This window comes from Bufo gargarizans, chromosome 5 (genome assembly GCF_014858855.1).
Source record: "Bufo gargarizans isolate SCDJY-AF-19 chromosome 5, ASM1485885v1, whole genome shotgun sequence".
NCBI classification, from domain to species: Eukaryota; Metazoa; Chordata; class Amphibia; order Anura; family Bufonidae; genus Bufo; species Bufo gargarizans.
In genome coordinates, this window is record NC_058084.1 from 1,003,298 (window position 1) to 1,017,358 (window position 14,061).

The following is a 14,061-nucleotide window of genomic DNA, read 5'->3' on the forward strand; positions in this document are numbered from 1 at the left end:
CGTCACCCTCCTGCATCACCATCCAGCTGTGGGTCCCGCCTTAATGGTTGATGTAAGCCACAGCCGTGGCATTGTCAGACTGAATCCTCACCGGGAGTCCAATGGGAGAGGGAGTGGAAAATCACCCTCAGCTCCAGAATGTTGATCGGGAGGAGAGATTCCGCCGCCGACCAAACCCCCTGAACCGTGTGTGACTGGAGAACACCGCCCCAACCCAGGAGGCTGGCATCGGTGGTGACGATCATCCAGGATAACGGGAGGAAAGATCTTCCCGACATCAGGTTCATCGGGGACAGCCACCAAGGGAGAGCTGTCCGAACCCACTGAGACAGGCGGATGCGATCGTCCAGACCACGAGAGGTCTTTTCCCAGAGGGATAGGATCTCCGTTGTAGCGAATGAGTGTGAAACTGGGCATATGGAACAGCCTCGAAAGAGGCTACCATAAGCCCCAGGACTCGCATGCACTCCCGGATGGAGAGACACGGGGAGCGCAGAAGATGCAACACCGACCCCTGGTTCTGGGAGGACTTGGAGTCTGGAAGAAACACTTTGCTTTGGCAGCCGAGGTATCCAAGACAATCGCCAGGAAGTAGAGCTTCTGGGAAGGGAGGAGAGAGGATTTTGGGAAGTTGATGAGCCAGCCAAACTATTCCAGAGTCTGAAGACTGATCCGGACACTGTCCTCGGCCTGCGGAAGTGAGGGGGCCTTTATCAGGATGTCGTCCAGGTAGGGCAGCAAAGGAATGCTCCTGGTGCAAAGAAGCACCATGAGTGGTGCTAGAATTTTGGTAAAGATCCGAGGGGCGGTCGCTAACCCGAAAGGAAGGGCGGCAAACTGATAGTGCCGACCACCAATGGCGAAGCGCAGGAATCGTTGGCGAGATTCTGCAATGGGGACATGCAGATAGGCGTCCTGGATGTCTACGGACGCGAGGAACTCCCCTGGAAGAAGAGAAGCAAAAACGGAGAGGAGGGATTCCATTCGAAACCTCCGCACCCGCAGAAACTTGTTGAGCAGCTTCAGATCCAGGATCGGACGCACCTACCCCTCCTCCTTTGGGACCACAAACAGGTTTGAATAGAAACCTGTGCCCTGTTCCTCTGGAGGAACTGGGGCAATAACCCCCCGTTCCAGAAGGGAAGAAACTGCCATCAAGAGTTCTGAGGCTCGGGCTGGATCCCCCGGAACACGAGAATGGAAAAAACGTTCCGGCGGTCTGGACGCAAATTCTATCTTGTAACCCGACGTTACAACTTCTAGAGCTCAGGCGTCCTGAACATAAGCCCTCCAAACCTGCTGATAAGAGAGCAGTCGGCCCCCCACCACGAGGGGTGGGGGGCGTCCCTTCATGCAGAAGACTGCTTAGGAGCAGCAGGGCCCTGCACCCTTGGGCGCCAGGAAGGCTGGGGCTTGAAGAAGGGCTTCTTGCGGGAGTCCTGTGACCCCCCCTGCGGAGGAAGCCGACGACGTCCTGCTAGAAGAGAAGCTGTGAAAGGACTGGTACCGAGAACCGGAAGACCTGGTCGGAAAGGGGTGCTTGGACCTAGGTTGGGGAAGATGAGTGCTCTTGCCCCCAGTAGTGGCAGAGATGAACTCGTCCAGTTGAGCCCCAAAAAGTCTGGAACCCTCAAAGGGGAGGTTAGCAAGGGAACGCTTGGAAGCGTCGGCATCACATACCTTCAACCAGACCTCTCTGTGCTGAATGACCGAGAGGGCTGAAATGCGGGCAAAGAAGGAACAGATATCCATGGAAGCCTCACAGAGGAACTTGGAAGCCTGAGACATCTGGAGAACCAAATACAGTGTGTCAGCAGACGTATCTTGTTCCGCCAGGTTTTGGTGGTGGCGCTGCATTGCATTGCTTACCGGTAATTGTTTTTCCTCGATACCCATGACGGCACCCCATGCGACTATGGACCTCCCATCCGGGACAGGAAACCTGAGAAGATAAAAGGTTCACACCCCCACCAAGCACCAGTGATGAGTAATAAACAGTACTCCGGAGGTGAATACATGTAAGAAAAAAAAAAAAAAAAAAGATAGAGAGATCCAATACGGTACATTATATCTCTTCTAAACTCAAGAAAGTTTCTCTTAGAAACGTGTCAAGAAGTAGCAGGCTACACTGCATATAACCTATTAAAAGGTAACTATAACACCTATAAAGACTTTTTAATAAAACATTTTGGGGGTGCAGTCATGGGTATCGAGAAAAACAATTACCGGTAAGCAATGTTGTTTTCCCCTCACCCATGACGGCACCCCATGTGAGATAGACTATTAATGAGAAAACTAGGGGGGAGACAACAGCTTGAAGCACCTTCCTACCAAAGGCGGAATCCACGTGAAGTTGGAGCCTATAATGCTTTAAAAAGGTATGTTGAGAGCTCCAAGTTGCTGCTCTACAGATTTGAGCCAGAGAGGCATCCGCCTTCTCGGCCCAGGACGTAGCCACCGCTCGGGTGGAGTGAGCTCCAAACCCTGAAGGGGGCGAGAGATCCTGTGCTAAATAGGCTTCGGAAATTGCCCTTTTGACTTATCTAGCAATGACTGCCATGGACTCCGCCCCTTATTTCTACCCCAAAACTGAATAAGGAGGTTTTCTTCCAACCTCCAGGCAGAGGCAGACTCCAAATAAGTAAGCAAACATCTTTTGACGTCCAGGCAATGATACTCCCTTTCTAAATCATTAGAAGGATTTGAGCAAAAGGATGGAAGGACAACATCCTGACCTCTGTGGAAGTCCGTAACCACCTTTGGCTGGAAGGACGGGAGAGGCCTAATAATAACTTTGTTGTCCAAGATCTGGGTATAAGGAGGAAAAGCCGAGAAGGCTTGAATCTCTGAAATCCTCCTAGCTGAAGTAATGGCCAGTAAAAATGACATCTTAAAGGAGAGCATATCTATGGGGATTTCTGACAGGGGCTCAAAAGGTTTCTGTGACAGGGCCGTCAAGACCATGTTTAAGTCCCAAGGAGGGGACAAAGGTCTTATCGAAGGGTGGACCCTGGAGGCTGCTGACAGAAACCTTTTAACCCAAGGATGAAGGGCCAGCTGCATATCAAAAAAGTAACTTAAAGCTGCCACATGTACTCTCAGGGTGGAAGCCCTAAGCCCCTTATCCATGCCAGCTTGTAAAAAGTCTAGGACCCTAGAGACATTTGGAGGAGAGAAGGGGTCAGGATTGATCCCTAAAAAGGAGAAGACCTCCCAGATCTTATTATATTTCCTAGCTGTAGTAGCTTTTCTACTTCCCAGAATGGTGGTTACTACTGATTGGGACAGACCCCGACCTAACCAAATCCCCCTCTCAGTCTCCACACTGCCAGGTGCAAGGTTTTGGATTGGGATGCAGGATTGGGCCTTGATATAATAGATCCCCCCGGGGAGGTAGAATCCATGGGGGGGGGCCCCATCGCTAGGTCTAGGAGGCAGGAGTACCAGGACCTTTTCGGCCATACTGGGGGAACTAAGGTAATTGTCGCTTTCTTCCTCTGGACTTTCTTTAGGACCTGCGGATGTAGGGAAAAAGGAGGGAAGGCGTAACCCTCCTCCTGAGACCAGTTCTGTGCCAATCCGTCTAGAGCTGTTGGATCGTCCAAACTTTCCACTTTCCTGTTCTTCCTGGAGGCAAATAGGTCTACCGTGGGGAGGCCGAATCTTTGCGTTAACTGGGAGAAAACCTCTAGGTTTAGGCACCAGTCTCCCTGTTTTAGCTGGGTGCGACTCAGAAAAATCGGCTACTATGTTCTCCTTCCCCTTTATGTGGACTGCCGACAGGGATAGATATTTCTGTTCTGCTAGTTGAAAAATCTGGTGACAGAGTGTTGCCAGAGAAGGTACTCTTGTTCCGCCTTGATGGTTGATGTATGCCACTGTTGTCAAGTTGTCCAAGTATAGAATTATCTTCTTGTAGGATATGTCCGGAACTATCGCTTTTAATGCCATTTCTACTGCCTTTAGTTCGTTGAAGTTTGAGGTGGCTCTCCCGGTATTCAAATCCCACCTCCCTTGCCTTGCCTTACCTTTGTTCTCCGAGTGAGCCCCCCCCATCCCCATGGGCTGGCATCCGTTGTTATTATCGGATCCTGAAAAGACCATGGTACCCCTGCTGAAAGATTCTCTGCCACAGTCCACCAAAGAGGAGACACTCTTGCCTCCGCGGATAAATGTAAGGGCCGGTCTAACGACTGTTTGCAGCCGCCCCATTGGTGCAGGATGCAAGACTGTAGCTTCCTTGTGTGGGCCTGCGCATATAGGACCGCCGGAATTGTTGCTGTCAGGTGGCCCAGTACTGCCATTGCCCTTCTGAACGAGCAGAGGTAGGACCTGAAAAGATCCCAAACATGCTCCCTGATGGAGATTATCTTGGTGGACGGGAGGAAGGTCTTCTCTACTCGGGAGTCTAAAAGGATGCCTAAAAAAAACACAAGTCTGATATGGTGTCAGGCAAGACTTTTTCCCATTTATTTTCCAGCCCAGGCTCTTTAACAGGGCGCAGGAAACACCAATGTTTTGAATCAACCTTTCTTTGGTCTGGGAAATAAACAGGAAGTCGTCTAGATATGGCAGCAACGGAACCCCTGACAATCTTAGAAAGGAGGCCACCTCCGCAATCACTTTTGTGAAGATTCTGGAGGCTTGTGATTCTGGGGGCTTTGTATTGCAGGTGTAGACACTCTCCCTGAACCCAGACTGCTGTCCTCAAATATTTTTGGAAGGACACATGAATTGGCACATGGTAGTATGCGTCCTCTAAGTCCAGAGTCGCCATCCAGCAATTTCTTGATGGGAGATCTATGGCTGATCTTATGGTCTCCATGCGAAGCTTCTTGTAACTGAGAAATTTGTTTAATTTCTTCAAGTTCAGGATTACCCGGAAAGGGCCATTGCGTTTTTTTTTTTTTACTAAAAAAAGGGGGGAGTAAAAACCCCTGCCCCTCTCTGCCTGTGGAACCGGGACAACCACCCCTTTCCGTAGGAGAAGCAACACTTCTGACTCTAAGGCTTGTCTTTTGATTTGATCCTTGGGGCAATCTGTCTGTATGAATGAATCCTGGGGACGGGTCAGAAACTCTAGCCGGAACCCCTCTCCAATCCCTCCCAGGATCCAGACGTTTTTGGTTATCATCTTCCAGGCTGGGAGAAAGAGAGATAATCTTCCTGGGGTTCGGCGTCATTGCTTATCCTTAGGTCTTTGGTCTTAAAAAGGAAACTGCCAGATTTCTTAGGAAATTTATCCTTTTCCCTTCTGTCATACTGCCTACCCTTTTTGGGGAACTGGAAAGCCCTTTTTCTTATCTGAGGCTTTTTCAAGTATGTCGTCAAGGGACGACTCAAAAAGCCTGTCACCCTCACAGGGGATGGAGCACAATCTAGCCTTTGAGCCCTGATCAGCTTTCCAGGACTTCAGCCAAATAGCTCTCCTAGCCGCATTGGACATGGCGGATGATCTGGCTGAGAACCTAACTATATCCGTGGAGGCATCTGCTATAAAAATAAATAAATAAATAAATAAATAAATAAATAATAGACGGCCGGCCAAAACTACTTCTCTTGGCTTTTTCTCACTGAGATGCTGTTCTAACTGTTCCAGCCAGATATGCAGTGATCTAGAAACCCATGATGCCGCAACAGCAGGTCTCAAGCAGGTAGAGGACCATTCCCACGCCGCCTTTAAATAAAAATCCGCTTTCTTGTCAAGAGGATCAGACAGGCTACCCAAGTCATCAAACGGTAGACTTCTTGGCGATCTTTGCCACCGGAGCGTCTACTGTAGGGGCCTTGTCCCAACCAGCTGCTACTTTCTCATCAAAAGGGATATTTTCTTTTAACTGAGCTTGGAATAAAAAAAACTTTCTATCAGGATTTTTCCATTCCTTCTTAATCAATGCTTGAACATTCTCGTGAATGGTGAAAACCCTCTGCTTCCCGGGGCCTAACCCCTGAAAAGCAATATCTGCTGTAGACTTAGCCTGTTTCACATCTTCCAGTTGCATGGTTGCTCTGACCGCTTTAAGGAGGTTTTGGGCATCTTCGGGCGAAAAAAAGGAACTCCCCGCTTCCTCCTCCACTGACGATGTGGCGTCATTAGAGAGTAACTGGCCTACTTCTCTTTTCTCCACTTCAGAACGGTCTATATCCGAATCCCTAACATCCAGAAATTTTTCCAGAGACCTAGGGCGGCTCTTACTAAAAGATTTTAAGAAGGCCTTGACCTCAGATCTAATTAAGGACCTCATATTTTTGGAGAGACTCCGCCACCAATTCGAACACGCCTCTAAATGGGGGGGGGGGGGGATGCTGCCTGCCGCTAACGCTGCCTCTTAGTAGTCAGGCGTCCTCTGCCGGAACCACTGCGAGGAGACCGAGTGGTTCAGGATTGGAAACTGCCATACGTTGCATAAAGGACATGGCTGCCTTGGCGACTAAGGCCAAATCAGCGGCCGCACTGGACATGGCGGATGCCCAAGTGGGAGCCGCAGACTCCGCAGGGACCGGGGGGGGGGGGCTGGGGGGCTGGTCTGGACAAGAGACGGGGGAGAAAGGTGATCCTCTCCAGGGGCAGGGCAGGAGGCACAGGTACCAGTGACAGAAAGTGGAAGAAGACACTCCAAGACTTAGGTTTAGGCATGATTGCAACCCACAAAAAAAAAAAAAAAAAAAAAAAAAAAAAAAGATCTAGAAGCAGCAATAAGCTGAAAAGTTCTACCACCCAGGCAACAGCACAGGAAACCACACCAGAGAGGAGCAGGGGAGCAGCCACACTGCGTGAGGAGCTTCTCAGCAGATGGAGGAAAGAGCCGGAGTGAAGCGCTAGGCTCCGCCCCCAGGATGCGCCATAGAAGCGCGAAAAGAGCGTGCGCTCCACTCCCTGCGCTATATGAAAAAACTGTCCCCCGGCGCCGAGCGCAGCGTAGCGGGGGTTAATGAATGGTACGGCACCCCCTGCAGTGGTGTCGGAGGCCCCCGAGAAGCAGGAGATCCGCCGCTGGTGTGTGCTGCTGCGATTGTAGAAAGCGGCGCCGGCACCGCCCTGAGAACAGACATGCTGCATAGAAAAGTGGGAGCCGAGTGGTTGAGAGTCCCAGTATGAGTAGATGCCCCTAATTAAGGGTCTCCAAAAGCCCCAGAGCCCCAGACAAAAATACACCCAAATTCTCCATTCACCCAGGCGGCCCATAGGTATCAGGCAGGGTTGGAGCAGAGAGGATTGTAGTATACTTATCTGCTCCTAAAATCTTCTCCCTCAGATAAATACCAGCTGGGCTCACCTCTTCAGACATCTGACTCACCCGAGTTCAGTGCTCTGGATGGATGACAGCAGCAGGTGACCCAGGGGCTGGTGGGATGCCGGAGCGAACAGGTCGAGCCCAGATCCACTTGTCTTCTTGGGGGAAAATGGAGGCAGCCAGGCAGCATCCAAAAGACGGCGGCAGACACTTCACGGGGGACCAGGGAGGCGCTATGCCGACCTGTGTCCCCAACTAGAAGAAAATAACAAAAGGAGGAGTAGAATAAATATCCTGTCATCCTCCTTCACCACACACTAAGCAAAGACCGGGTTCCTCCTGGTGGAGCCTGGGGGTATAGCCAGAGGAGGAGCTCTCTTTTATATTTGCATAGTGTCCCTCCTACTAATACCTCTAAGCTATACCCATGGTCTGTGTACCCCTATGGAAAAAAGTACAAGAAAACACAGGCCTAATCCCTAACTACATTGTTGACATTTAGGGTCCAGTTAGGCTAATTGCACATTAGCATTTGGGATACGGTAGGCTGTTCTGGCTGGATCGTCTCTGGTCCCCATTAGTTCTGGCAATGTCAGAATGCAGAGAGATTCGGCAGTCTGTTCCCTGCCAGAAGAGCCTGCTGGAGCCCATACTCTAGTGCACATCTAGCCTTACACAACGAAATTTATGTAACAGCAATGTTGCATCACATTTTGTATAACTATTTACATATCCAGGCCATTCCGAGATTGCTTTCTTGCCACATATTGTACTTCATGACAGTGGTAAATTTGAGTCGAAAAATTTCATTTTTAATTTATAAAAAAATATTACCAAAAACAAAAAATGTAAAATTAGCACATTTCCAAATTTCAATTTCTCTACTTTTATAATAGATAGCAATACCTCCAAATAAGGTTATTACTTTACATTACCCATGTGTCTACTTCATGTTTAGATCATTTTGAAAATTACATTTTTTTTTTGTTTTTTTTGGCGTTAGAAGGCTTAGAAGCAAATCTTTTTTTTAAGAACATTTAAAACGTCAATTTTTTCAGGACCAGTTCAGTTATGAAATCACTTTCTGGGGCTTACATATGAGAAACCACCTATAAAAAACACCCAATTTTAGAAACTACACCCCTCAAGGTATTCCAAACTGATTTTACAAACTTTGTTAACCCTTTAGGTGTCCCATGAGAATGAAAACTCCCTTTTTTTTTTTTTTTTACTGCTTTTAAAATGTAATCTATTTTTTCTGCAACACATCAAGGGTTAACAGCCAAACAAATCTCAAAATCTATTAACCATAATCTGGAGTTTACAGAAATACCCCATGTGTGCTCAAAAACTGATATATGGGCGCACAGCAGGCTTCAGAGTGGTAGAAGCACCATAGGACTTTTGGAGAACGGATTTAGCTGGAACGGCAATTGGGAGCCATGTCGCATATTAAGACACCCAGAGGTGGCCCTAAAGTGGAAACCCACAAAAAGTGACCCCATTCAGGAAACTACACCCCTCAAGGAATATTTCAAGGTTTGTAGTGAGCACTTTGATCCATCAGGCGCTTCACAAAATTAGGAAACGCTTGGCTGTGAAAATAAAAAAATTTTGCTGAAAAATACACCCACATTTTACACCTTCACAAGGGAAAAACAGGATAAAATGCACCCCACATTTTGTTCCCCATTTCCCCCCGAATATGCCAACACCCCATATGTGCTCAAAAACTGATATATGGATGCATGGCAGGGTTCAAAAGGGAAGTAGCGCCATAGGCCTTTTGGAGGACAGATTTTACAGGATTGGCTTTTGGGAGCTATGTCTCATATGAAGACACCCTGAAGTACCCCTAAAGTGGACCCCCCCCCCCAAAAAAAAAAAAAAGTGACCCCATTCTGGAAACTACACCCCTCAAGGAATATTTCAAGATGTGTACTGAGAACTTTAACCTCCAAGGTGATTCATGGAATTGGCTGTGAAAATGAAAAATTACTATTTTTTCCTGAAAAATTGACTTTAGGCCCACATTTTTCACTTTCACAAGTGAGAACTGGAGAAAATGTACCCCCTAGTTTATTGCCCATTTTCTCCCGATTACAGCAATACCCTATATGTGCTTGTATACTGCTATACAGGCATACCACATGGGTCACAAGGAAAGGAGCACTGAATAGCTTCTGGCCCGGTAAGGGAGAAATAGGGCTGCATGGTGCTTAATAGAACCAGAGAGGAGCAACTGCTACAGCAAATCGGGAGATGGTACAGGTACTCTACCTCTAAAGGGAGCAATGTGGCAGCTTGGTGCACACTACCCAGCATAAGATAATGGTACAGCCTCTGGAGATGGAGCACCAGAGAACCAGACAGGTGTACTGACAACAGCATCTGAAGATGGTACAGGTACTCTACCTATGAAAGGAGTAATGTAGCTGCTGTGATACAGCTGCATAGTCTACTGTAAAGGCTACAGGCACTCACTCTGGTGAACCAGGGCTCCCTCTGTATATATTGTTGCGCGTTGCTTGCTAGCACCAGAATGGCTGTTTTAGCTACAGCACCTGGCGAGAACACTCTCCGACTAGGAGGGCGTGTAGAATGTAGCCCCTGGTACGGATAAATAGCTGCTGTGCTGGGTACAGCATTTGGCAGTGGTACAAGTACCCCCCTGTTAAGGGGGAGGCGTACGTACCTGGCACACCACGTAGATGTGCCGGCATGCTAACCACGTGGAGAGTTGCTTACCTTGTGCAGCCAGGGGAGCGCCATGCAAAAGTCCACTAGAGGGGATACCAACCCTGGAGAGGAGAGGTTCCTCAGCGGACATTTGTCGTTAACCACCCAGAGGGAATCTGTCTGGTGAAAGCCTGCCTGATGCTCTGTTACCGAGAGAAAAATGGGTTGTCACCAGCTCCAGACTTGTCCTGGGAGTGACCCGAGGAAGAGTGGGACATGGTTGCAACAACCAGAGGTAGTCTGCGGGACCTAGCAGAGAGTGCCCCATTCGTGGAAGGGTCCCTGGGAGGGCAAAGGCGGCCGCAGTTTTTGGTCAGGCAATCGTTGCAGGGACTCATAGACTGGGAGAGTCTGACAAGATTCCCTATGACTTAGGACAGGGAAGAGACTTAAGACAGGGAAGAGGTCCAGTCAGGAGAGACCGACAGAAGTAGGTCAGGTCGTCATGAGAGGGCCTGGGAGCGACTGCGCACAAACAGGGACAGGCTGACCACATGGCAGCCCTTTACCGCCCCGGGTGCGGAAATTTGACAAGTTATTTTACAAGCAGTGAATATTATGGGTGGATATATGATATTACACTTGCCACAAACCGGATAGTGAGTGGATATGCACCGATAATACAGTTTGCGTGTGCAGACAGATGGGAAGGGTTTGTCCCATTGTAATTGCACACACTGAAAGAATACTGTGACAGGGACCCGGTGGGGAAGAGGCGATCCCCGCTGGCCTAGATGGCCGAACCAGATTGCTAGCTCCCCCCCCCCCCGTTCGCCCTCCACACAGTGAGGTGGTTGATGTATTGCGCGATGCATTGATACGCATTAGCATTCACTTTGGCACCTCCGCAATCGCCCGTATTGAGATCTGTATCTCACATCTCCTTGGACACTGAACACGCCCCTTGTAGCTGCGTGACATGTACCGTGTCACATGACCTGGCCCTCCTCCCCTCTGCACTGCTGCGCCTGCGATGCGCTCCATTGGATGACACTGCGGTCCATGGAGCTGGCACGCAGGTGCGCGGTGACGTCGTGGGCGGGACCAGTGACGTCTGACCTGGAGCATGCGCAATGCAGATTGGGGGACGCCAACGCTGGCTGGTACTATGGGCCCAAGGACGGTGAGCTCCATCAGGTTGTTTTTAAGTATAGATACGATGCAGCTGCATCATGGCTAAATGTTTTTTAACCCTTTATGCACTGAGCACATTTGCACTTTATGTACGTTCTGATGTTATGGACGTAAGGGACATAAACTCTGTGTAGTTAGATGGACGTACATATTATAATTGTTAATGCATATATTCATTGTATTTTTGTATGACCACTATTTGTAGTTGCTATACTTTTTGTATGAATCACTTATTAATGTTTACCACGCACAAATGTCACGTGACAATGTGATCATGTGACCCAATTGATGACATGTGTAGTCACTGATTGTAATTGGTTTGTAATGAATTGTGGGTATATATACCTGTTAATATGCACTGTTATGTAGCTTGATAAAGGCCTCATTGAGTAGGCCGAAACGTTGCTAGATTAAAGTTGTTTTGGGGTCTTCACCCCGTCACTGAAAGCTGGAAGTGCTGCCTCGTCATTTGTCATGTATGTATGTATGTATGTATGTATACACACACACATACAGTACAGACCAAAAGTTTGGACACCTTCTCATTCAAAGAGTTTTCTTAATTTTAATGACTATGAAAATTGTAGATTCACACTGAAGGCATCAAAACTATGAAAAAACACATGTGGAATTATATACATAACAAAAAAGTGTGAAACAACTGAAAATTTCCATCTCGATTGGGTTCAGGTCCAGTGACTGTGGAGGCCAGGTCATCTGGTGCAGCACCCCATCACTCTCCTTCATGGTCAAATAGCCCTTACACAGCCTGGAGGTGTGTTTGGGGTCATTGTCCTGTTGAAAAATAAATTATGGTCCAACTAAACGCAAACCGGATGGAATAGCATGCCGCTGCAAGATGCTGTGGTAGCCATGCTGGTTCGGTATGCCTTTAATTTTGAATAAATCCCCAACAGTGTCACCAGCAAAGCACCCCCACACCATCACACCTCCTCCTCCATGCTTCACGGTGGGAACCAGGCATGTAGAGTCCATCCGTTCACCTTTTCTGCGTCACACAAAGACACGGCTGTTGGAAACAAAGATCTCAAATTTGGATTCACCAGACCAAAGCACAGATTTCCACTGGTCTAATGTCCATTCCTTGTGTTCTTTAGACCAAACAAGTCTCTTCTGCTTGTTGCCTGTCCTTAGCAGTGGTTTCCTAGCAGATATTCTACCATGAAGGCCTGATTCATAAAGTCTGCTCTTAACAGTTGTTCTAGAGATGTGTCTGCTGCTAGAACTCTGTGTGGCACTGACCTGGTCTCTAATCTGAGCTGCTGTTAACCTGCGATTTCTGAGGCTGGTGACTCGGATGAACTTATCCTCCGCAGCAGAGGTGACTCTTGGTCTTCCTTTCCTGGGGCGGTCGGCATGCGAGCCAGTTTCTTTGTACCGCTTGATGGTTTTTGTGACTGCACTTGGGGACACTTTCAAAGTTTTCCCAATTTTTCGGACTGACTGACCTTCATTTCTTAAAGTAATAATGGCCACTCGTTTTTCTTTACTTAGCTGCTTTTTTCTTACCATAATACAAATTCTAACAGTCTATTCAGTAGGACTATCAGCTGTGTATCCACCTGACTTCTCCACAACGCAACTGATGGTCCCAACCCCATTTATAAGGCAAGAAATCCCACTTATTAAACCTGACAGGGCACACCTGTGACGTGAAAACCATTTCAGGTGACTACCTATGAAGCTCATCAAGAGAATGCCAAGAGTGTGCAAAGCAGTAATCAAAGCAAAAGGTGGCTACTTTGAAGAACCTAGAATATTACATATTTTCAGTTGTTTCACACTTTTTTGTTATGTATATAATTCCACATGTGTTAATTCATAGTTTTGATGCCTTCCGTGTGAATCTACAATTTTCATAGTCATGAAAATAAAGAAAATTCTTTGAATGAGAAGGTGTGTCCAAACTTTTGGTCTGTACTGATATTATATAGATATATAGATATATAATGTAAATCACTGCAGCAGATGTGGCACATCACAGCGCACGGAGCTGGGGGTGAAATAGCCGATGCTGCACTTAGCAGCCATCGCGCTCCGGTCCCCGTGCGATTTTCCCCCAGAGCCCAGCGGGCCTCGTGCCGTACATGTACTGTGCTGGTACTCAAGTTACTCCGGGAGTGCAGTATATGTACAGCACTGGTCCTCTACAGGTTAAATTTAGAACTGGGCTATAAACATAGCTATAGCTCATAAGTTTGAGGCAAAGCAATTTCCAAATTCCTCATCATAGTTTCAATCAACACAGAAATACGTAGTGCTTTACTGAACTATAAAGTTAAGCTGACCACACAGTTCAGCAAAAAATATTTCAGGCAAAGTTAAAAACTTACCGAATCAGAGACTTTAGCAGATGCATTCTTCTTGCCATACAAAGTGAAGTGTAAATACCGAGTTAATGCATGAGACACGGAGGCCAATTTCTAGAAGAGATATAATAGTTGGTTATGTAAAAAGATTTTACAAGACAAAAAAACTAACTTTTACTACCTACAGTTTCAGTCCAACTATACAGAATTAAAGAGAATCTCAACTTTATTCAACCCTCAGTATGGTCAGCATAAAGTTGATGACAGGTTCCATTTAAGTAAAAGATAGACAATTACTGTACATATATAGCCATCTTGCTGCTTATCTGGTGGCAGGGACCAGGTACCATCAGGCGATTGGCAAGGTGTTCATGGCATACCCCTAGGACATCCCACCAATGTCAGATAGGAGAAGTTACAGGAGGTGGGGCCTGCACCTATCTCCAGAACAACCCCCCCAACGTGAAGGAGAGCACATCATGCAAGTGCTATCACCCTCCATTTACCTCTACGGAAGTTCCAAAAATAGCCGAGCTTGGGCAACTGTGCATGCACGCTCTCCACTTCGGGGGTCCCATTCGGGAGATAGTTGTGGGCCCCGCACCTATATGACGTCGAAGGCA

General features: G+C 47.7%; 1 protein-coding gene across 1 annotated transcript in view; it reads right to left on the reverse strand.

Annotated features, from left to right (window-relative positions):
• Nucleotides 1-14,061, reverse strand: part of SDHA (succinate dehydrogenase complex flavoprotein subunit A) — a 373,951-nt gene that overhangs the window by 317,735 nt on the left and 42,155 nt on the right. Inside the window, exon 2 of the mRNA XM_044293667.1 lies at nucleotides 13,463-13,552. Coding sequence (XP_044149602.1) covers nucleotides 13,463-13,552 — 90 coding nt within the window. The remainder of the gene's footprint in view (nucleotides 1-13,462; nucleotides 13,553-14,061) is intronic.